Here is a 25,755-nt window from a genome sequence, read left to right as displayed (position 1 = left end):
TAAAAATGAAATCAGCAAATATAGAACAATCAATATACACTATGTTCAAAAGTCATCGAAGTGGTGGTTGTGGAACAACTGGTAGAACATCTGGAGTCTGAAGACTGGTTGCATCCGAGGCAGTTTGACTTCAGGTCAAATAACTCAGCCAGGGCCGGACTGGGACAAAAAGTCAGACCAGGAGACATTCACTCACTCAGGCCACCCCTACTCATATGCCGCACACATATGCTCAACCACAAATCCATGCACCCATATATGGGTAAGTAATCGTCAAAAGTCCATTATTCTATTTCAAATTCAAATCAAACTTATTTTTAACAGCCATGAACACAAAACTAAAAGCCATCAGTTCAGAGCTTTTCACTCCCCCACTCATCAAAAGGTTCAGTACAACAGCGCAACAGGATTCCTGATGAGCTAAACAACATAACTTTTATTTTTCTGTTCACTTTGTCTATGCCAGATTACTATAATAAATTTAATAGAAAATGAAAAAGTTGACTCAACTTAAAAATATAAGACACGGTCCAACATTATCAAGGGATCCCAAACTTTTTCAACCCACCTGTAGAGCCATATTTGGCTCAGCAGAACCCACCAAATATTTGTGTTTTGTTCATGTTTAGCTGTTTAGGTATAAGTTACTGTAAATCTACACATTCTTTACTCATTCTTGTAACAATAACTTGTTCTGCTGTTGCTGTACCTGTTGCCAGTTCCTCCTTACTACTAGTGGAGTGTCCTTCCTCTGAAGCACCTGCCTTATATCCAGATTTGCAGCACACACACACACACACACACACACACACACACACACACACACACTCACACACACACACACACACACACACACACACACACACACACACACACACACACACACAAACACATATTCCATATGGATTTGTGAACATGAACCTCAGACATCAAACAGCAATGATGAAAAGTTACAATCATATCATTTATAGTAAAGAAATGTAAAGTAAAACCAAATAAACACACTGATAAACTGATTCAATCAAAAGTTCCCTCATCAGCATTTAACCTGGACTAATGAAATGTTCTTTACTCTCACAGCTATGCAACTACCTGTGTGTTGGACAGGGACAGATGTGGACAGTATATGTGGACAGACTGTTACAGCCAAGCGGCCAAAATATTAAAATGTCCACCTGTCAGTTTAGTACAACACAAATAATTAACTAATTATTTTATTTTATCCCGGTTATACCAGGAAACCCCAAATATGAGCTAATGTATATAAACGGTTAGCATGTCCATTTGTAGTTGTGTGTTTGGGCTGATGTGAAGTTTAATAATAAAACAACAACCCAGTGCAAGATTTCCAATAGAATGAAGTTTAGACAAGAAGAAGTAGCCTACCAGCTCATTATTACAGCTACATAAAAGGCTCATGGAGAATCTCACACACCATCTGTCATTTATTAAACGTTAACTCACGTGATGTCGCTGGTGACTGGACACCACTGCTGGTGGAGGATTTGAAAATAAGAGAAATTTTCCGGCATTTCTCCACCTGCTCTTTCATAAGTTCTCTTTCTGCTCCCCCTTTCCTCTTTTTTTTTCTGTTAGTCTATTAGTAGGCTACCAGCTATGGAAGCAACTCTGTACCTTATTTCAATTTAAAATGGATTAACAGAAATGTTTTTTTTTATTATTATTTTCAGAATAAAGCTGCATTTTTAACTCATAAATTAAATGAATAATAAATAATACAAGCTGCATTTTCATTTTCTTCTCCAAGACTGCTCATTTTGTAACTTAATTGAAATGATAAATAAAAGGATATTTAAGATTTAATTTAATTTTCCAAACATGCCCCAGCAAATAGGTACCAAAATTCAATTTGAAATGTCAAATTTGAAAAATAAAATGCATTAGGAGAAAGGCTTTTTTCATTTCAAGGTCATAGGTGCATTATTTGACTCATAAATAAAATTAATAATAGATCATCCAAACTGCATTTTATTTTCAACTTCAAAACTTCTTTTTTTTATGACACAACTAAAAAGAAAACGTACAGGACATTGCTGTCCCGCAAAACATGTTGCAATATTATGAACGCTATTGCTCCTATTAAGGTGAAGGTTGTCTCTGTAAAGAAAAAGTCTCCATGGAGAAACTCCATATAGGTGAAAAATAGAAAAAGAGAGTGCCAGAAAGCCGAGCGCAGATGGAGAAAAACAAATCTACAGGTTCATTATGACATTTATAAAGAGAAACTTCACTCTTACAATTTACAACTAAGTAATGACCAGGAGATCGGGCCCTGTACAGGCTCTTGGTAAATACACTGAGGAAATTAATGAATGGATGTGTCTAAACTTTCTTCAGTTAAACAAAAACAAAACTGATGTGATTGTCTTGGGAGCCAAAGAAAAAATAAGAATTAGTAGAATCCTTATTTTGGCCTTTTGTCTGGAGTTTGTGATGGTCTGGTGACCTGTCCAGGGTGTAACGCCTAAATTGGACTAATTCTGTATGGAAAATAGATGGACGGAGAAATAAAACCTATCAGCACTGATTCACTTGTAATTGCATTCTAATGTAATTCAATTTTAACGTCTCAGCTAAATGACCTTACAGTAGTATGTATTTTGGTTTTTTCCTTTGTTTGCATCTTTGCGTGATATCTTTGTGTTGTATGAAACGTGATTTATACTCTCAGGTTGAATGGCCTGCGCTGGCCACCCAAAGAATCTCTCACTGGTATGCTTTCATTTATAAGGCACTTTTTTATGGTTAAATTAAGGTTAAGTAGAAAATAATGAATATCAATATAATCAATTATAATCAATTATAATTATTATAATTTGAAAGAAAATAAACTTAATTAAAAAAAGTCAAAATTATGATTTGCAAACAAATAATTTGTGATTGTGTAAACTTTAGTTCATCAAAATAAAATAAAATCAAGAAAATGAAGCGAGTTGTCAGAATAACTAAAAAGCGTGTAACCAGGAAAACTTGAATGTTGTGTTATAATAACACAAAATGTTCAAATTTAAATTTTTCTGACAGAATGACTAAAACTACAGAGCTTCACTTTAATTCAAACTCCTAATTCCTTTTTTTCTGCTTCTTGGGCCAATCCCTGCATTTCCATTACTCCACCACTATTGCATAAGTGTCCTGTAGAAGTTGGTGCCCTCATTATTTTTATTTTACCTATCTACTAATCCCAATTCATTCTAATGTTTTCTTTTGTGTGTGTGTGTTTATGTGTGAATTTTTATTTTCACCAAAACATGCATTTTAACTTGATGATGTGAATATTATATACGTCACTTAAATTTAGTTTCTATTTCATTTGCTGGTGCTGAACCCTACAGTATTCAATTTTTTTTTGTTTTTTTTTTTGTTTATTACTCTTTATTACACTCAGGTATATACATAGATATACATATATATATATATATATATATATATATATATATATATATATATATATATATATATATATGCGCTGTTAAAAAAAAACAGAACAATAAAAAAACAGTTACTCAAATAATTTGTAAGTCTAGTGTAGTCCCAATAAGTTCTACTTTTGAAATGGCATTTTCGTCTCTAAAGTTTATTTTCTTTATCTTATTGGCACAAATCCATTTTCATACTATCCCCTGTCACTTTTACTCTCACCCAACAGATGCTGGGTTGTTTCATTTAATTTTCCACCAGAGGGCGCTATAGCTCTCTGTGTGGGTGACGCCTCTTTGTAAAAGTTAGCAGAAACATAGAAATTAATATTTTTTATTATTATTATTGAATCTAACTTCATTGCGATAAATTATCCCTTAAAATCTCACTTGTTTCTCTCTACATATAAAAGCAAAACAAAACAAAAATAAAAAACAAACAAACAAAACACAACCAAAAAACCAGAACTATCGTCATAGAGCAGTGTGGTGCTTTATAAGGTGTAAAAGCAGTAAATTAATCTTATATTAATTAACCCAATCTGTCCGCCACAGAGATCCAGTGCGGGCTAAAACTTTTTTTTTTTAGTCACAGCTGTAAAAGTTGCGGGAGAAACTGCAGCTGTCACAGGATCCGCCCAGCACCAACCCGGACGTGAAGTCCTTTCCCCTCACCGGCGCTATAATGACTTCGACTTAAAGAACTACATTTCCATGACGCCAGTGAGAGTGTAACAAGGTGGGGCATTCTCGCCCAGTTTGAATCAACAAGTTGGCCAGAGTCACGGAGAGATCTCAGCTCCATCCGTGTTACTGCGGCAGCAGGTGGTCACCGCGCGTCCTGCTCTCTAACCGCAGCTTGCGAAGCGGACTGTGATATGTTTTCACCTTAGAACCCACAAAGCTCCGGGGACTGAAATGGATGCAGTGGAATAACTTATTTTTTTTTAACAAGCCAGTTTCCTTTTTCTTGAGTCAAGGAGTTGGCAAGTGAAGATAAGAGGTTTTGACGGGCTGCGCTTCTCTGCGTGCGTAATGCTCCCTGTGTAGAGATCTTCGCCTGGTGATCATTTTTCTTTCTTTTTCTTTTTTTGTCTTTCCATCTTTTTTATTTTATTGTTATTTTTCTTTTAACTTATTAGAAGTTTATTTGAAGTTAAAATCATGGCATTCTCAAGATTCAGTAAGATGCTCCGCCTGCCCACTATTGAAATAAAGAAGAAAGTGAAACAGTACGAGCACGTCCATCGGGACATCAACCCTAACGACATATGGGAAATAGTTGGAGAGCTTGGGGATGGTGCGTTTGGGAAGGTCTACAAGGTGAGTTTGATTGCAAGGACACGAGGCACCTGCATGTTCTCCGTACTAAGTCCTAAAGAACCTTTCTATTTTTGTTCTTATACTTCAAAAACTGTATCAAAGCTTACACTTTTATCCCAAATCAATCGAATTAGAAAGTTCTATGTATTTTAGTTTGATTTAAGATGCTAAATTATTTATTTGCATTTGATTCCTACTCATGTAAGTTGGTGTTTCTGTATTTTGGGGGCGTGGTGGAGTGCTGCTGACACGGTTTATGACATATCTTAAATATGTTGTTAGTCCAGAGTTCCACCGGTAAATAAAGTCAGGAAGTCACTGCTAGCTTTAGTTACCCTGCATACGTTTTACATCCCAGAACAACCAGTGGAAGAAGTCTAAAGAAGTAGAAAAAGAAGCACTTCTTTGAGTCATGTTTACAACTGTTTACTTCCTCTTCTTGTACTTGACTTGGTTTCTTTTTCAAGACTTAATGTTTTTTCTTCGGTCTTTGCTAAAGATGCAACACACATGTTGTGTCTTTGCTTATCTTCAGCAAAGGGGGTTTAGATAAGTAATTATTCACACTTTTCTTATTCACACATCCACTAATGGCAGTGACAGTACTTTTCATAGACTTTGTGCTTCCTAAACCTCAGCAGCATAGCATGACTTTTTGCTAAGAAGGGGTATTTAATCTAGATCTGTTGGCTGGTCAGACCTCTTCCTGGGGCCGGGCACAGGCCCTCTGTGTGTGCACAGTCCACTGGAGCACACTGGGTGTCTTTGACACCTCTGGGCTGCAATGGAAGAAATGACGCTTTAGTGGAATTCTGCACTGACCAGAAAACGCAGTCCATTTTTAAGAGAAGACCATCTTGTTTAGACAGTTTTTTTTTTTTGTATTTTTTTTTTTTTTTTTTTCTGGAAAGTATGCACACAGTGGGGAAAGTAGGGGGTGGGGATGTTCAGCATTTCAAGAAGACTAAATCTTACCTTCATATTTCACATTTCAGCAGTTTGTTTGCCAAGACTTCACTTTTTGTCTGTATTGCTGCAGGTCTGAGTTGAAGTTACATAAATCTTCCAACAATATATCTTTTCAGTTCGGGGAGCATGCGAGGTGTTGTGTGGATAACTTTTTTGTTATTGTATAAAAAAGAAATGACACAAGTGAAACATCCAGAATTCATAAAAACAAAAAATGCTTTCACATTGTTTCCAAGAAGTCGAAAGACTGACTGAACATGGAGTGCTGTAAATCTTTAGAAGTTAACATGCATTAACATTCAGAAAGACTAAGCACCTTTTGTAGAGCTGGTGGGCTCTCTGAAACATACTGTGTTGCTGCAGTGTTTGCCTTCTCCTATCTAAATATCAAGCCTCTGCTTTGGCTTGGAGGACGGCTCCACACCTGCAGCTGTCAGATGGAGGAGTAGGAGGCAGGGTAGGGAGCAGATAATGGCCAGGAGAGGAAATCGTGGGACAGAGACAGACCCAGCATCACTTGAGAATCGAAGGCTTTTGCAGCTTTCAAATCTCACTATAATCCACTCACATGTGGGAGGGAAAGGCCACTGGGGCAGAATCACACATGTTCTCCATAGGTGAAGTCTTTTTAAGAGGACTTGATGATCATGATCACATATATATGATGTACATATATTGTAACCTTCCTGTTAAAGAAGACTCAATTAAAAAAATAAAAAAAAAAGCTCAAACTTTCGACTGGTGGTGTGTACTACATCCTCAGTTATCACTAGGGTCTGTTGTTTTTTGTGAAAACTTAAAATGTAGGTGCAGTTATACTTCTTGTGTTGTTGACAACATACAGTTGAAGGTCCATGATGAATTTGATAGTTAAGGAAATTGTGAAAGAACTGTCTTTCAAACGTGAGCTAATGCTAATGATGCTCTCACTCTGTATTTTCTGTGAGACACTGCGTAGCTATATCTTGCCAAATAACGAATATAAATGATTGTTAGGATATTTATGTAATAAAAGGGTTGACTAAATGTTCAAGAAGTGCTGGTCTATAACAAAATTTGATGTATTCAATCAAATGTTTACAGTGGTGGCTGGTGGCATCTATAATGGAGAAGACAGACTATGAATTATGGCAAATTTCCATTCCAATTAGTTCAGGTATCCACGTCAAAGCAGCTCCATTCTGCACCTGGCGCCTGATAAATTATATTTAGTTGAGAAGCTGGTGTTCAGCGTTAGATTGTCAGGCTGGTATCGCAGTACGTCCTGCTCTGCTAGCGCTACCTTGAATTAGCTTTAGCAGACTATGCTAATAAGTTCACTACAGTGGTGCCTGAAGAAGTAGGACAAGACTGTTAAGTCCTCTCCAGAATGTCTGTTAGAGTATTTCCCTTCTAGGACAGAAAATGACCCGACTTCTGATTGGCTGCTAATTCCCTCAAAAGAAGCAAAGTAGTCTTTGGCCTTGTTCAACCCTCCCTTAGCAGCTGTATGGCACCTGCCAGTAACCTGTGCAAAATGGCATGAATAATAAGTATATATAAAATAAAAAGACTTACGTATATGCTTGAAAAAATTTTCTACTGAAATTTTAGAAAAGACATTTTGTTGGACACAGCAATTTTATACTCAGAATCCATTGACTTATATTAAATTTTTGCAGTTTATCAAAACTAAAACAGTATTAATTGTAGATCATTCCCTTAATGTGAGCTGAATAATTATTTTACCTAATTTTATTCAGCTGTTTTCAATTAACTTTAACAAAAACAGCCGAATGAAATTAACAGAAAAGTCCAACTTCATCAGTGTAGAGTTGTTTTCTACATTACTCTGCTGTAGTTTAATGACATACTTCATATTTGGAAACTGCTTTTTGATGCCTGTTGACATTACCCTTAAAGATTGAATTTCAAAGCTCAACAAAGCAGCTTTTTAACCTGGCATATGTTGCTTTGAAGTCAAATAAAAATGGAGAATCCACAACTTAGCAGCAGAAGTTTGTTGAGTTTGTAGCATTAAGCTGCTGCTCAAGATGCTAAAAACATCACTCTGAAACTAGGAGCATAAAATGTACACATCTAGGTATGATCAGTTAAAAAAATGCTGGTGCTTTATTAGTTTTAACATCTTTACATGTAAAAACAAGATCACAGAACACCATTTCCAACAGTTCATCCTTCACTCAGCAGGTTAATGTTGGATGTGAGGATGGCAGCTTGTGTATCCTTTAATTAAATGTTTTCCACACACACGTTCAGCCGGTCTAGTTGACAGTGATGCAGTATTGTCAATCACAGCAGTAGCTTTAATAGAAGTAGCTTTACACATCAGTAGGTGTAGTAGTTATAGCGGTATTCGTGGTAAAACCCGTCGTTTCAAAAAATGGTTGCAAGGATATTTTGAGCAGTGGTTAGTAGAGTACTCAGTAGAAGAATACAGAAGAAGCTTTAGTAGTCGCAGCAGTTAAAGGAAATGGTGACTAAAATGCATTTATTGGTTTTGAACAACTTGTACCATTGATGGTAAAAGTAGAAGTAATGTTGGGCTTATTATTTTTCTCCAGCAAATAAATCATTACAGTTTCTGTTTGCAAATCAAACTATCTAAAGTGTCTGATTGGAGAACCATTTGTTGACAAGAGACGATGCTGTCTTCTTAAAACAATGTTAAAAGAGAAAATATTACTATTACCATCCCCACCTTTAGTTGGAAGTCAACCAACTAAGTTTGTACTAATTGGATGCATTAAAACCTTACAGCAAATATAAGTAAATGAGGACCTAGGTGAATGCATTATATACACTATCGTATGACTACATGGAGTAAAACTCACTGTTTACTCAAGTTTCTTGTTTCATGCTCTTAAAGTATCGCTGTCAACTATGAGCGTAACAGTAGGTGAAAATAATTACACTCATCCAAAATTTCTGGATGTTTTTTTTTATTATTTAAATATTTATTTTTTAATAAAGATCACTCATTTGAGAAACCCAACTTTTAATGAAAATGTTAAGCACTATTAGCGTTTTTGGTCTCCTGCTAACACTTCTTCCTAGTTCCAGTCATGAGGTGAGAATATTTCACAACGTTTTCTTAGCTTTTGTCCGTGCATGTTTGTACTTGCTCTAATAAGTGTGTGTGGCTGCAATTGAGGCATGAAACAGAGGACTTGTATGGATCCACTCACTAATTAATGAGCCACGTGCCGCTGAGCACATTGTCCTGCTGCTGCTGGTGAAATGTTTCCCTTGATGCATGCAGGCTGTGAGGTTACACCCTGTCAAATTCCCATTATCCCTGGTCTGAAGTGTAAATAGATTATGTGCCAAACCTGAACTTAAATTATAGAGTTGGTTAGCACCTACACAAGTCAGTCTATTCACACAAATACTTGACTTTCTTGATTAAAATAAACTAGGAGAACAAGATCTGCATGGATCTGAGGTATTGTAAGGGCATAAAATAATAAGTTAAAGCTAAGACTTCATACACCAATTTCTTAATGGAGCTGTCTTGTTTTCTAATGGTATGGAAAGGATAACTAAATGTTTGTTTTTTTTCATAATCTATAACCAGAGAATTCCCAGGTGGGACAGTCAAGCTCATCATATTTCCAGGCAAGATGATGTGTTTGTGATGTAAAATATGAAAACTGCTCCTCTCATTTGTTTTAAACCAACTCATAATGACATTGGAAAGAAAATTGCTTAAAATGTGATTATCTTTCATTACTGAGTGAAAGAGAAACATTCCGAGTGGGTGAATGGGAGGGGGCACAGGTTTCCATATCCTCTTTGAAATAGAAAGCCACGAGGTTTATGAGAAATGGTTCTTCAGAATATGGTAGTGTCACAATAATGTGTTCAGGCGTATTCAGTGTGAAGGTCATTGCTGCTCCTGAAAGTCTGGGTTTTCCTGGGTCTAATCTCAAGGTGCAGCTGAGCCCACTCTAACTGATAAGAGCCCAGCTGAGTGGGTGTGGAACAGTGCAGTGGAGGTCCCTCCCCATCCTCCTTGTAACCATTGTTACTGTCACATTAAGAAAGCTTCCTTATAGCTGTTTGATTGTTGCAATCTTTTTGATCCATTTAGCTATTTGTTCAAGTTCTTTGGAATGATCTGCCATTCGGCAGTACCTGTCTGAGCTCGGTTTTTTGCAGCACGAGTGCAAAACTTTTCAATCTGCCACTGCTTGTTCTGTGTGGGCTGTTCTCAGGAAGTGCTGCTCATCTGTCATGAGGTTTCTCAGACCGAATGATCGGGCTGCTCTTGTTGTTTTCATCTAAACCATCTGTGAAGGATCATCGTTCCTGCCGCTTTGACCTGCTTTCCTTTAGTGACTTGTTGCTTCAAGGTTAAATGTGGAGCAATTTGCATGCATGATCAGAACTTTCACATCCTGAAGAGTCTGATTGCTTCATTTCAGGGTGTGTGTAAGTGTGAGTTTGTGTCAGTTTGCTACGTGCCTCACACCCAGTTAGTCTGTGAAGGCAATAACAAAAAAAAGTGCTTCTCTGCTGTCAGGGTTGGGTAAGAGAAGGAGAGTCTTGTTCCTGATTTAGTAGAAAAAAGCATGTCAAGCGGTCTTTGTTTTTATTGTAAATGAGCTGTGAGAGGTGAAGTTTTCTGCTAAATGTTAACCTTTCCCCCTCTTTTTTTTAAAGTTTGAGGTTAGTCATAAGATCAGGTGTTAAGTTTAGATTTCCATTTATATCTCTCTGGTAAACTTTAGTTATGAAACCTTAGACGAGTTTTAGTTTAAACCCAGGTAGGACATGATGCACATTTTCAGTTGTGCACTTTGACCTAGAGGTGATGGAAGAAACCGGTTACCACAGAATAATTTTAAAAAAAGAGTAAATAAATTTTTACAGATCTGTAAAGCTGCCCCGCTGACATTTAGTCAATTTGCTGGAACCTAACTTGTTAGTGAGTTGTTTTGGTCCGGAATATAATAGACGGGTTTATTACTTACAAGCATTATGAGACCTGTGCACATGCAGGTGCAGCTTTTGGATTGTATTACCTTCCTTAATAAATGTACATTGTAACTGCTTGTAAATACTTGTTGAGTCTGTCATTAAATTACTAATAAAATGCTATTTATTAAGATTTGTGTAAAACATAAGCCAACAATAATTTCTCATCAATATTACCTGTTGGTTGTGTTTCCCATTAGGGCTAGTTTTTTTTTTTTTTTTTTAATAGTAAATCAATTCCCCTCTAGTGTTTGTACACTCGGACAAGAACAATAGTTCATGTAAGTGACATATTCGAGTTATAAGTTTAACTCATGAGCTAAAGGAGGAAACAATATTTTAAACTAGTATTTTTAGACTCTTTCTTAAATATTTATCATCAGCATAAATAAATATTTGATCACTTTTCTCTATTTGTCTTGGTATACCCAAACAATCTTACATAACTACTAACGAACTAACTTGTAATTTCCTTGACAGAATTTCATGGAATTTTAAATTCAATGAAAATTTCTGAGAAAAAATATCAAACTATTTACTGTCAATTTGTTTTAATACAAAAAACACTGTTATTAAATCAAATGTGGCTAGGTTAAGTGTATTGAAAACTTGAAATATATATTGAAAACAAATACAGTAAAACTGTATGTTGCCCAGGAAGCAAATTCTAAAGAGGGGAAAAAGTCTATCTGTAAAGCACTTTTATTGCATGCAAGCAATATCTAGGATGAACTCTCACGTTAGTGTTTTATCGTTTTGCTCAACTTGACCTCTCTTCAACTTGGAGCACAAAAGCTCACAAAAGGCGTTTTGTGCTCTTCTATTGAATTGATCAAAGTGAAACTATACTGGCTAAGGAGACAAAAATGAGACTTTGGAAAGTAATTTAGAAAATGTGTTTGTGGCTTTTCACTCACGTGACACATCCACAATAGACCAAGACAAATGGGTAATCTTCAAATGCCAGCTTGTGCTGCTATGAGACGATTCATGGCCTACACACAGCATTTTAACATGCCTCTGCTTGTACACCCTGCTCATCTGAATAAGAGGTCATTGCTCCCACGGGCGCCTGCTGTCAGAAGTTACAGAGGTGCTGATAGCCACATTCCTGCTCACAGACATGCAGGAAAAACCTACAGAGAAGAGGCGGTTTACAGGTTTATGATAGGGGGGGCAAAGGTCTAACACACTCATGTTATTCCCCCTGTAGGGAGTCATGTGTGACTGTAGAGCATAATGCAACACATAAACCAAGAATACACGCCGGCGCGTGGTGTGCTCATTCAACCTGGAGGTGGGTGACCTCCGAGAGATTGCTCTGATCACATGAAGTCATCCCGTCCGCTGACACAATGAGTTATTTTCTTAGACTTGTTCTCTAAATGTTTAGATAAGAGAAATGAGTTCAGTGAATAAAGTAATCCAACATTGTACGGTCAAGTTAACACATGCACCGTAATCATAAATAACTTGGTCAACAGGCACAGTGAACATACTATTCCCATGATTGATCAATTTTTGAAAAAACTGTGTACATATGAAAACTGAAGGGTACACACTCAGAAAACTGAAAGCACATGTCTTTTGTGTGTTAACCTGCTCAGAAACTACAGTAGGCTATGTCTGCTGACACACAGACCAGCAACATTGAACTTCAACCTTTCTAAAATGCTCAACACGATCACTGAGAGGAGATCACTTAGCATATCATTCTCACAAATGTAAAAAACAAAAAGAAAGCCATTCCGACGCTAGACCAATGGATGATTAACCCACAGAAATATTTAAAAAATCAACTGGCAATATTTTAACAGCGTAATACATGGAGTATATTGCTTAAATCTCCACAGTGCTACATGTAAATCACCTTTTCTGAAAAGAATGGTTTCTAAATGATTCAACACGTATTTCTGAATTACTTCTAGACCAGAAAATATGTTTTCTAAGGGACCACAGGTGACCAACACCTGAACACATCTCACATTTGTTCATTAACAGGTTTTCTTTGCTAGCACTTAGCATTAGCTTCCCCCTCCAAAGATATCTGTTTTTGTTTTTATTTATTTTTTTTTTTTTTTTGTCAACTTATATTTTTAGCACTCAAAAGATTTGTAGCCAACTTTGTCCTTTTTTTTTCCCAAAAAGGGAAAAACTTGGGGGCCTTCTCAGGAGATCTGTTCCTCCAAGCTGCACACAGTCTTCTTCACTTTCTATTTGATTCATAAAGAACAAGTCATAGGACAGTGTGATGGAAAGTGGTTTTAAAACTGTGACTCTTTCTTAAACTGTACTATACCTTGAAACCAGAAATCACCACACACTAATAGGGTATCGGTGTGTGGGGTATATGTAAATTACACATCTGGGGAGACATTGTTAATGCTTAATGTAAGGGATAATGGATAATCTATGCTCTCATTCAGTTGTGATCACCTTCGGACAGGGAAAACAGTCAGTGAAGCAAACCACTTTCTGCACATATTACAACAGTATGGCTCTGTAGTAAAAATAAGGCCTGGGTATTTAGCTGGTCTGCCTGCAGCCTACACCTGTTGTCTGATTAAACATAATGAAAAAATATAGTAAAAAGCAGGACCACAAAGGCCCCAATTGACTGAACAACTGAAATCCTGTTTCCAACATCCGGTTCACTTATATATCCATGGGATTTATGAATGAGAAATAAAAGTCCTCAGTTGCTTATGTGCAATGGCAGTTAGGTAATTTTTCTACAGTTTTCTACAGTTTCATGGATGTTTGAGTCTGTCCTTTTAGAACAGACAAGACAAGATGAGACACAGCACTAGGAAGACAGACCTTCAGATGAAAACCACAGAAAGCAGACCCAAACAAAGCCAAAGATTGATTGTTTTTCTGGAGTAAAGTTAGAGCGAACTATGTTTGAAACTGAAGTGTTTTCACATGGAAATTTAGCAGCAGCTACACGCTGTAGTTGGCTATATTTTTACTCCCTCTGGGGCATGATCATGTAATAACTTAGTCTTTCTTACGCGATTCTGACATGTGGAATTTTTGTTTTATTTTGGTTTTGTTTTATTTTCACATGGTTTTTAAATGTGAAAGTTGTTACAGCTATTAGATTTGGATTTTAAATTTTGGTTTTTGCATCCGGTTGCCATACAAATCCAAACATGTACAAACACCCAATTACTTGTTCATTTGATGGTGTGTAGGAAGTCAGAAAGTCTAGGTGCCCAGGTGTTAAAGCATTCCTTGTTAAGGTTCACTTACAAACAAGCACATGGACTTCTGTATTACACTTACTGACGCATTCCCCTCACCACACAAAAAGACTCTACATAAATGCATGAGGCTCTGAATCTTTTTGTCTCCCCACTTCACCCCTGAAAATCAGCAGAAGGTCTGAGGCACATTCTTCCGCCCTGTTACCACCGAAATGTTAAGGTGTGTGTGTCAGAGAGAGAAAGATGGTTCTTTTGAAGCTGGGTCACGGGTTGGCTTTCAAGTGTGCAACGGAAGCCTGAGAAGACAAGTTGTAAACCTTTTTACTAGGTAAGAGCTGCAGGTTGAAATTAATTCTCTAAACACATCCACACTGGTGGGGCTAAATGGAAACTCCATCAGCTCAGATGAGGCTGACTGAACAGAACCTTTTCTATGAGAGAAATGGCAAAACACCAACAAACAGTAAACGCTCCTGTGCTGAAATTAAACCCTGGGTGTAGCAGCTTATAGCTGAGATGTTAGCACCACAGTGAAAGTGTCAGAGTCTCCGTGTTTACTGTCGAGGCTTGTTAATCGACTGATGGTTTGATGGCAGGGGGAGACGTCCTGTTGACTCACACTGTGGGTGTCTCCTATGGGGAGGGGGCTGTTCAGCTTCTCTATCTATTTGCCAAACACACACACACTCAAGTTATGGCTCACTCCAACGTATGTGTGTTGCTGAGAGTCTGATATGTTTGTTCAGATGTTTTCCCACAGCCCCCGTATAGCACGGAGGCATCAGACCCCACCAGGCTGTATAGTCTGTTTGTGTGTGCAGGTCACTTGGTGGACACGTTTACGTAGAAATACACACAATGATCCGTTTTTCACCGTGATATACGACAGTCAGGAGACTACCTTCCACCGAAGTTCCTTTTCAGTGTTGATTCTGTGTCTGATCTCCTTTTTATTTACTCTGACAGTCAAATGCACCATCTGCTGTCTCCTGCATTTTTTTTAAATTCCGTGTTTTTTCTCCGTTTTTGGATCATCTTGTTTGTACTTGAAGTCAGCATACTGAACATGTGGTTCTGAGTGCAAAACCATGTTGGTTTTGTTTTCTGCATTCACAACATACCATACTTCATGTGATCTTCATCCTCGTGTGATTCGTTCAGTGTTTTCTTTCTTACCAGTGAGGCCGATTAATCTGCTCACGTTTATGTCTGTGTGTGTTAGTGTAGCCTCATTGGCATTTTTTTTCTGGTTCCTCCGTCTCCATGGTTGCTCAAAAAGGGCGTGGAACTTCCTTTCCTGTTTTCTCTTTAAATGTTAGTTGGCGTTTTAATTGCTGTGTGGTGGATCTTGATGTTTTTGTTTCTCTTTCGGGTGAATGTCTTTAATTCACTTTCTCCTTTGACAGATTTGTAGCCTATAAAAGATTAACTAAACTAAAGAGCTTTTTTTTTAAGGCCTTCTGTTGAATCTAATTAATCTATTGTTCTGTTTCTTACTCTCAGGCCAGGAACAAGGAGACAGAAGTTTTGGCTGCGGCCAAAGTGATCGAGACTAAATGTGAGGAGGAGCTGGAGGACTACATAGTGGAGATTGACATCCTGGCTAAATGTGATCACCGCTACATCGTCAAGCTGCTGGATGCATTTTACTATGAAAACAAACTGTGGGTAGGTTCCACTAACTGGCCTCAGAGTGACATGGACCTGTCACGCCTACTGTCTTTTTTTTATTTATCTAATGCTATTGAAGAAGTTTATTCCATGTTATAAAACATAAAAATATTTATATTAAAAAATAAAATAATTAAATTAAAAAATAAAGCACAACTCATTCACTGTGAAAATTCTTTTCAGAGCTCACATAGTTTATTTACACCAAAATGCAGTAAATACCTGCATCATCATTATCAGCGTCAGGCTGTCCCTGCTGCATTGGTTCCATGCTCCCTGGTGGCTGCTAGTTGCCTTAAAGCCCTTAAAGATGAACAGTGGTGGAATGGGTGCAAACGCATGATTGCACCCATCATTAAACACAACTTATCCCTTATATTTTGCATTCAGACTCACATACACACACAAACTAACACATGCTCATACAATCAGTGTTGCCCTGCAGGTCTATTCACTAATAGCTGCAGCTATGTTTTCATTTAATTGTTGCTGGAGTTGTTGTTGCTCTTGTTTTTTCAGGATCTTCTCCCATAGGTGCTCCTGATGGTTCTTTACTTTGCTTCTTAACAAGGCTATGAGATGTTTTCTGTTAAGATTTTTTTTCTTTAACATGAGTAGCAGCTGGTTGGCTTGTTCAGCACAACACCGCAGCACAATGATCATTCTGTTTGAAGCTAGAAAAGGCAGGGTGAAAAAAAAAAAGGTCACAGATTCTGTTGGATTAATTTGATGATTAAAAACATAGAAACCATGCCTGCTGCGAATCCAGTAGTTACTGAGTTATTGTGAAGCAAACTTCATAAATAATTATTTCCCACGTCAGAGTACCTTGTAGTGACCTTGCTGTTGTGTTGGATAAACGGATCATTTATGCAGTTGGTCATATGAATTAGATGTTTACTGCATTTGAACTTTATTTATTGGTCTCCCTTTTTGTGTATTAGCTCTTTTGCAAAGAGGGAGAAGGAAAACGGAAGCAAAGACATTTCCAACTTTTTATTTTTTTTATTTTAACAAACCAGGTTTACATCAAACTTCATCAACACACAATGTTTTCTTCACTGTTTCAAATTTTGTCTTTGCAACTTTTTTGAAGTGGCCTTATCACAAATGTGAATGATCATAGAAGTGGAAAAACAAACTTTTTACCTAAGTATCTTGACATGCTTACAGGATGTTCCATTTCTGGCTGATAGCTTTGTTATTTTAATGAAACTAAATCTAATCTTGTGTATTTCTGTTAATAATAAGAACAGTAGATGGCCTAAATGAGAATGACAGCAGATCCCCAGGGTGACTCAGCGTATCAGGGATGACCCCTATGCTCACCCTGATGTTACAGCAAGAAGTAAAAAAAGGAAAAAAAAAAAAAGGGATTATTTTCTCTTCAGTTTTTTTTTTTTTTTTTTTTTTGTTGTTTTTTTTTTTGCTCTTGGGTTATTTTTTTTTCTCCATTCGTACACTGGGTCAAGAGTAAACTCTTCAACTCCCTCTGTAATCTTCCACTCTTTAGCCAAGGCAAATAATAGTGACCTCATGCTGGGGCATGACCTTGAATATCTGAGCAATTACAAAAGAGAGTTGATTCTAAAGATAGTTGTTTTTCTTTTCTTTTCTTTTTTCAAACTTCTCTTCTGAGAATTAAAAAAAAATTTATTTAAATATAAAAATGAGACGAATGCTTGTTGAGCAGCGGCATTTTATAAGATGCAATAAAGATCTGAGCTCATGTTGCTCAACAGCTGTAAAACTCCAGTGTGACAAATCTGCTTTGCAAAAATGTAATAGACTACAACTACTACGTAAAAAACATATCAGTGGTTTTATAACTTTACTTGATACCTGCAACCTCAAAAATCATAGCATGTATGACTTAACAGCCTTGAATTGAACAGAATTTAGGGGGATGAATCCTTTAGTAAATCTTTTTGAGTCACCATTTCATGTAATTCGTGCTCTAAGGTTGTGACTGACACAACATGTTTGCGGTGAATCGTTCAGACATTTACTAAAAAGATGCATCGTTTGATATTCATGACAGCAATCATCTTTTACAACAGGTTCAAATGAATCCTTCAGCTTGTGTTAATAAGCTGCTATCCTAGTTTGCAGGATGCTGAAATGGATCACAATGTATTAAATTTTAACAGGTGAATCGTGATCCTGCAGGAAAATCAGGTGTTTTGATTGGGGGACATGAACAGTCAATATAAAGTACCTGCAGTGTGAAATGCATTGCATTTCCTAAACTCTCCACAGGAGATGCCACTAAAGCCAAGGGTATATGTAAAATCCCTTGTCTTAGAAGTTTTAGTGGGTTCAGTTTGTCTACCTAATAGTCCAGATGGAAAATTGATCTAAAAAATGGGGCTTCATGTTTTTGATTGTCGCACAAACAAGACACACCTTGAGCCCCAAAGACAGCTTTCAACTAGATATGACCTGGGATCTACACACACACACACACACACACACACACACATGCATGCACATGCAGCTGTATCACAGTCCCAGAGTTGGCCACAGCTGTGTTGGCCATAGCTGGAATTCCTGAATGTGAAGAAGGTGAACCTTCGCCATCAGTCAACGGTGCGCTCCATGAGACTATTAGTTTATGCTGATGAGTCGAATGTACAAACATCCCCCCCATTGCATTTAAACCACCCGCTTCCTGTGGGTTTGTGCCTCTGTGCGACTTCAGACTCTTAGCTTTTGCTTCATAATCTCACTTTCAAATCATATACAGGTAGACATTTATTTCCCCTTTGCAGATCTTAGACAAAGGGAGCGGTGCTCGGCTCTGCACCTCTTTGTGGTAAGCACATGCGCTAGCCTCAGGATCTAAACAATTAGCGCAGTAGTTGGTGGTCAGGCCTCAGTAACCTCCAGATGGGTGGACTGGGCAGGGCCAGTTGCTGCATTCCAGTGCCGACCCACCAGTTCTGTTTTTTTCTTGCAGAGTAAGAGGGTTTAGAGGAAGAAAGAGGAGAGAGAAACTGTTTGTTCCACTTTAGGGAACAATCTGGTCTTGTGGCAAGTGAAGTAGCCATGCCCGCAGTGTGAGAAAAAGAAGGCCTTTAACATGATGCTGACATCAGCACGCTGAGAAGAATGAACAGGAAGGGCTGTACTGATAAAATACCATTCTTCTATCTTCCCTTCTTTATTGTTTTCTGTTTTTTAAGAATGAAGTCTATTTATTAATCTTTTTTTTATACATATAAAACCATTCAGAGACCCCTTGCAGCCTGTGGATGTGGACATGATCAGTTTGGAGGAAATGACTTTGATGATTGATGATTAATCACATCAATCACAACAACTTTATATTAATTCAAGTGGGTAAGGCCCTCAAGATGGCGTCATCAGAAGTCACCCCACATCATAACTGGATACGGTTATTGTAGGGTCAAGTATTCAGGCCGGGACAGGTCTCTTTTCATTTGTTTGATGGATCAGTCTGTTTGCCTTAATCCACATCTTTGTTGTACAGAGACATTAGCATTTTTATTACGGAATACAATCACAGACATTTGTCTCTGTAATATTACCCTCTCTATGTAAGTCTTGATCACAGTCATCTGGGTTTGATCAACACTTTTAAAGCACACCAAGTAGTAGTTTATTAGGAGAGTCCACACCAAAGACGGATATTCTTCCACTGAAGACACAGATTTGAATCTTGAATGCCTTAGAAATGCTTCATGGCTAGTTTTTCAAATGCCTATCAGTGGGTTTTAGCCTAACTTTTAACTAATATTTGACCATTCTGAACAGACTTCAGAATTCCTATTCATGATCCATCTCTTTATCCAGTTTCAGACTATAAAGCAGGATTCACCTTTTTAAAGACACTTAAATGAGCTGAATAAGTTAACAGTGTAGAGCAGGGCTTAAACGGAGTACAGCTTTGTGTAATTACAAATCAAGGAAGGTGCAGTATGTTTCTTATTGTGAATTTATGTTTCTGGGAGCTTTACATTAAACAATATAAAAACAGTAATTTTTTTTTCAGCTGTTTCATTTTCAGAGAGCTAAGTTTACATAGTGACACTGTGTCTTGTTGCCTGGAAAAGCCTCCCTGCAACCCAGTGCGTTGCTGGCACCAGCTCATACATACTTCCAAACGCATTTAAGTTCACACTTTTGAGAAGATGCAGATCACTGAAGCCTTTTAACAGAGTGATGAAACCTAAGGCCATGGCTGGTTTTATGCTGTATGCTCTGGTCGTAATTTCTTTCTTCTTGATTGCTGTTTTGAAGCACGTCTTTGTCGGTGAACAGACCTCTTCTTTTCCTTGTCCTCTGACAAAATGAGGTGGGAAATCACTGTGAGACACTCTGCAGTGTCAGCAAGGCTGGCTCCATTAATTTTTAAGCTTTTTTTTTTAAGGCTTTGTCTAGTTTGTGCCACCTTGTCTGAAAAGACACAAAGAGGCCTTCATAAAATGTAAAAATAGCTTTTATAAAACATTGAATGACATCAACAAGGCACAGTTTTGTAAGTTTAAGTAAAACAACTGACTTGAAGCTCTTGAGTGTAATTGGTGGATAAGTTACACTACTTAATAAAGCTTGAATGCTGATCCATGAAGTTCTAGCATTCAGTTTTGGTCGACTTCTGGGTCTTCCTGTGTGGCTGAGACTTCAGTTTAGCTTTGGTCTACATGTGCGTTCCACCCTTAGAGAGTATGCTTTACATGCAGCTTGACCAGTTGGAGCACATTCTTCACTACAGCCCAACACGTCACTCAGAATTCCTTCAGGCTGGGAGAACAAACCAGCAAAGACTGACAACACAGACCAGTCGCCTCTGACAGTCATGTAATGTACAGCTGCGTAGGCTGGCCACGGCTGTGTGCAGTTAATTTTTATTCACCAGGGTGCCTTTTTAAACAGATGGAAAATACAAATATTTAATCTGGTTGGAGGTGAGAATGAACAGGGAAGTGGTTTGTACTGAAATGTGTTATCCTCCCTCTGTAGTGTAAATTAAACACACACTGCGCTTTCAGACTAGGCAGCTCTTTGTGGAACTATAATTTTGGAGTTTAATTTCTAACAGCTATAATGAATTTAATTTTGTACATGTCATATTTTGCCCATTTCTAAAACCTAAAATTTAACATCCTTGATTTCCTAATTGCGTTAATGTACACCAAGTAAATGAATGACTTCAGGGTTAATAGAAGTCTTGCACTTCTTTTCTGCTTCCTTTTCCTGCATCGGCCAACTGAGACGACCCAAGCTCGGTCCCTGACCTTATCCAGGGTGCCATCGTGCTGGTTGCTTGTTGGATTATTTCTTTGCTGATGATATCACAGTTTAGTTTGCAGTGATTTCCACTCAGTGGCCGATTTGAAAGAGATGACTGTCTGAATGCCTTCAGGCATTCACTAGTTTGTTTCTTGTCTTCTGTAAACTGAACCACTTTTGAAAAAATATTGGAATGAACCATTTCTGCATACTGTAAGCTGTTAAAATCACTCAAATGTCAAAACATTCAGGTCATAAATATAGTTATTCCTTTTGAAAAGTTTAGCTTTTATAGTTTTTAAGTTGTTAAATATCATTTAAAACAAAGTGTTAAAGTGATTAGGTGGAGATTTGTTTTCACCACATTTGGTGACCTATACAGTAACCTAGACTTTAAAATGATTGAAATGTCTTAATCTTCTGTCGGTCATGCAGGTATGTTTCTGGGCTTTAAGTAAAATTCACTTAGAATTTTAAGCTATTTAAGATATTAAGCTTTCCTTCAGGCTATGATGGGATATCTGCAAGGGGCCTAAGACGGGACTTGACACGCTGACCCAGGTCATCAAAAAAATTCAGCCTCTGTTATACCTACTTATTTGATAACTGCAAATCTGAGAGTTGCAAAGGGCTGAAGTTGCATCATGAGCATGGGTGCATGCATGATTGACTTTCACAGTAAGCCAAGGCTGAGAAAAGACAAGCACAATGTTTTACATTTTTCAAATAAGAGGTCACGGTTTGGTGGATTACAATGAAAGCTGGTTTCTCGCTGAAATAATAATTCCTGTTGCTTGTGCTTCATCCCATTACAACAGACAGAGGGACTTTAGTGATGGCCTTGAATGATCATTGCTATGGGAACATGTTTTAGTAAACTTTTATGCCTATCAAACATTTAGCTTTCTTTAACTCTGGTGTTTCCTTTGTAAGTCTTTTGCAATGACTCATTAAAAAAATCAACATTTTAAAAATAATAAACACAGTTTAAGCTTCAAATCCTTATCATTCACTTTTCAAACCACAAACTACTTCAGATCTTTGGCATTTTCATTTTCATTCAGCAGAGGACACAGCTGTTCTGCAGAAACAATAGACTCTAGTTAAATCCACAACTTCATGATCCATTTTAATCTCCATTTTAGGTTGTGCTTAAAACATTGGGTTGCTCATTTAGACACAAAAGGATCTTTCAAAACACCTAAAAAGTGATTTTAAAAACCGTAAGAGGTGTCTAAAAGCTGTCGACTATTGACACAGTGTGGAAATGTAAAATGTAACGCACAGGCCTGACTGCCTTAATGCTTTGTGTCATTTATAAAAACAGCTGAAATATGAAACTGTCTTTTACTAGACATGACAAAGTGGAACATCCTTGGTAACACATGACAAAACCCAAACTAATGGGGTTTGTCAATCTTAACCTCACAAAAGAACATTGTTCCACGTGGTGGACACATGCCAAGACTGACATTCCTCATCCTCCGGTTTTCTTCAAAGTGTTTGTGTCTTCGTGTGATTACATGTGGATAGAAGCATTTTCTATATATTGCATTCAAACGTGGTGTGGGTGTACCTTTTGCGCTCGTCAGTGGATTGACTGAAACACGCCTGGCACTCCTTGTCCGGTGCCAGACTGATGCTTTGACAGCGTTGTCATAACAGCCATAAACTCAGTGTTTATCTAAGTGTGAGATCACGCAGCAGGTATGCTGAACACCACCAGAGGTTGATCCATGACCAGTCCTTATCAGCTGCATTTCATTCTGTGTCCAACAGTTTCAAATAAGCACATCAACTCTTGGTTTGTGTGTTTACATGCACAGGTTTCAGAAATCTTCTGTTAAATTTTTATGTAACCACCTTTTATGAATGAAATACAAGATGGTTTAGCCTTCTGTGTGTGTTGATTGGTGGCAGTTGCTCTCTGGTTGTGTTTTTACTTCACAGTTTAAGTAATGAGAAGTGAAGTGAAGATGCTGAGCAGAAGATGGCATAACTTAAATATGCTTGTGATCCAAACTTGTACTTTTCTGGCTTTAGCTGAATTCTAACTTGTCCACTGAGTTCTGCTTGTATTTTAGCATGCTTATGCTAAAACCATTTTTTTTTTTTTTTGTCTGAGTGAGAGCTAAAAGCTGTGCGCTTGTAAATCAAGTTCAACATCACCTCTTCTCCCTTCTCCCCACAGATCATGATTGAGTTCTGTCCTGGAGGTGCTGTGGACGCCGTTATGTTAGGTAGGACCCTCTCTGTTCTTTTGCCTGTGTGTCATATTATTGCAGTGCTATTTCTAACCCTTAAACATGTTCCTTTTTTCCCAATTTGGCTTGAATACCTTGACACAGTCAGGCAAAGTGGAGTCCTCAAGTGTGGGAAACCCCCCTGGTGTATTTTCACTGGATAATCCACATCCTCATAACTGCCTGCACCCCTCTGCAGCTAACCAAACACAGACAAAGTAGAGTAAAGTCTGCAGCCCATGACTAGCTTAGATGTGTGACAGTTTCCCTAATCTGGAATGACTTATCCAGCAACACTATCTGGTCTGATATCCCAGGTTTAACTTGTGATGTTTGTTTTCATGGAATTCACACAGAATTCCAGAAGAAGATTTTGACCGTATGTGGACTAAATATTCACTGTGAAGTGTGTGCGTAACGGCGTATAAGCTCTTCCTGTTAGTCTTTCCAACTCTTTCACTCTCCTCTTGATTAAAATATCTCTTCTTTACTCCACACTGAACTTCTCCATTGCCCTTACCAGATTTGGATCGTGGGCTGACGGAGCCACAGATTAAGGTGGTTTGTCGCCAGATGTTGGAGGCTCTGGACTACCTCCACGGTATGAAGATTATCCACAGGGACCTGAAGGCGGGTAACATCCTCCTCATGCAGGATGGGGAGATCAAACTAGGTAAGGGTGATGGATGAAAATGAGCATTTTCCAGTGATTAATGCTTTATCCAATATTTGTACAAGTTTCAAGTTGTTGGAGCCTGTGGAAAAAACAGTCTACCTTTATGGAAGCACCATGACTTGAGATGTGTTGTAAATCAGCTGAGGTTTGGCAGATCACATACAACTGCAGGTATTGTATTCCAGGTTCAAGAGGCACGATATGAAAACATGTTTGGTCCAAATCCATTTCATCAGGATAGAATGTGCATATTTAGGCTTTTACATCAATTTCGGGATCTAACTCCACCCGCTACTTCGACTCTCCCCCCACAAAAGTTATATCAAAACGTGCATCTTACGGTGTTTACATAATATGGAGAAAAAAAAAGAGACTTGTTTTCAATGGGAATGAAAGGGATTTAGCAGAAATGAGCCAAAAAACTCAGTCTATTTTGGAGACTTACAGCTCAGACCTCCCGGAATATCCAAAAATGGGCAAAGAGGCGGAGCTAAGAGGGGGACTGTAAAGGTGAAGCTGGATGACTGACACCCATCAAGCTCCAAGCTACCTGTAGCTACGAGCTAATCAAGCTAACCTGGAGCTAATGGTAGCTAACCAGCTAACGGAGGTAGGCGGGCTAAAGCTAAGGCGCGCTGTTAGCTGGCTAAAAACCACAGTTGTGCTACACTCTCCCTTCTTTCCGCAGATATTGAATACCTGTCAATCAAAAGAACACTCCCTTAATTATGCCAAATTTCAAGATTAAATAACATCCAAACGGATGAGTTAGAAAAGAATTCATCTCCCTCACAGTTGTCATGAAGGTAAACTTGACCTATTAATTCTAAAATGGATTTTTGTACCAGGCTTAAAACATGTTTATTTCTCCTGTGAAGTTGGTCTTTTTAATATGGGAGTCTATGGGGATTTGCTCTGTTTTGGAGCCAGCCCCTAGCGGATGAGGGGTTAACTGCAAGTATTTTGCACTTCCACACAGGCTTCACATTAGCAGCCAAGGTTGCTGCTTGATGAGGACCAAGCCTCTTCAGTGCTTTTGAATGGCGGAGGGGCCTGCGCAGCATCCACTCCTCATTGGGAAGATTAAACGATACGTTATTTCATGTCAGTCTCCAAAAGTCTCCAGTAACACCAGAAAAATTCGGTAGATTTGTCATAAGTCTCTTTTTTAAAAAAAAAAAAAAAGAAAAAGAAAAAAAAAAAAAAAAACAATCAACGCAACAAAGTCGCTAAGTCACAGAATGTCTGTCGTCATAGCAGCGGCAATAAGCAGGCCAGGACATGTGTGTGTAACACTGGATTCAGACACACACCTCCTCAGATACAGAAATATATAGTGATTTAGTGGAAAGGGTGGATTTAATGAATGATCAACAGTTTGTATTGGTTTATAATGGATGTCAGTGATTCAGTGCTCTCCTTCAGTGCTCTCCTTCAGTGTCTATAGATGTGCGGGCAGTAGCTGCATTAGCACCCATCAAAATCTCTTTAGAAATTTTCTAGTCAATCGTGTTTTCATAGCTCAACAAATCATGTTTATCATCTTTAAGATGCTGCAGTGAAGATGAGTTTTGGGTTTTTCTAAAATTTTTAAAGCTTGTTTGCTGTTTCACCAGATTTCAGAGTAGCCCTACATGCCAGTACCCGGCTTGCCATACAGTATGTCATGTGTGATATAATCATTACATTAAAGTACAGTTTGGCTGATTCAAGTGGATCCCAAAAGCAATACATTTTGGTCAAAATGAAAACGGAACAAGATGAAGTGTAGAGAAAACCTTTTCCTGCCAAAATGATGCAAACAGAACTAATTCTCAGATAAAGCCCGCTTGAGTTGTCTTTATTTTGCAGGTTTGAAGGTTATCTCTAGATCTGTGGTTAACTGTTTCTTTAGCATTCATATACAGACACACATGGAATTAGAGGCCCCTTCTCCCCTCCTGCAGCGCAGTCGGAGGATCACAAGCGAGCATCGTGTGGGAAAACTG

General features: G+C 38.0%; 1 protein-coding gene across 1 annotated transcript in view; it reads left to right on the top strand.

Annotated features, from left to right (window-relative positions):
• Positions 1-4,217: 4,217 nt before the first annotated feature.
• Positions 4,218-25,755, top strand: part of stk10 (serine/threonine kinase 10) — a 40,820-nt gene continuing 19,282 nt past the window's right edge. The window contains exons 1-4 of the mRNA XM_042008706.1: positions 4,218-4,763; positions 15,425-15,589; positions 23,040-23,088; positions 23,615-23,764. Coding sequence (XP_041864640.1) covers positions 4,605-4,763; positions 15,425-15,589; positions 23,040-23,088; positions 23,615-23,764 — 523 coding nt within the window. The 5' untranslated portion in view covers positions 4,218-4,604. The remainder of the gene's footprint in view (positions 4,764-15,424; positions 15,590-23,039; positions 23,089-23,614; positions 23,765-25,755) is intronic.

Source organism: Melanotaenia boesemani, chromosome 15, assembly GCF_017639745.1.
Source record: "Melanotaenia boesemani isolate fMelBoe1 chromosome 15, fMelBoe1.pri, whole genome shotgun sequence".
Taxonomy (NCBI): Eukaryota; Metazoa; Chordata; class Actinopteri; order Atheriniformes; family Melanotaeniidae; genus Melanotaenia; species Melanotaenia boesemani.
Note: the sequence above shows the minus strand (reverse complement) of the source record. Positions and strands in the feature narration are given on the sequence as shown.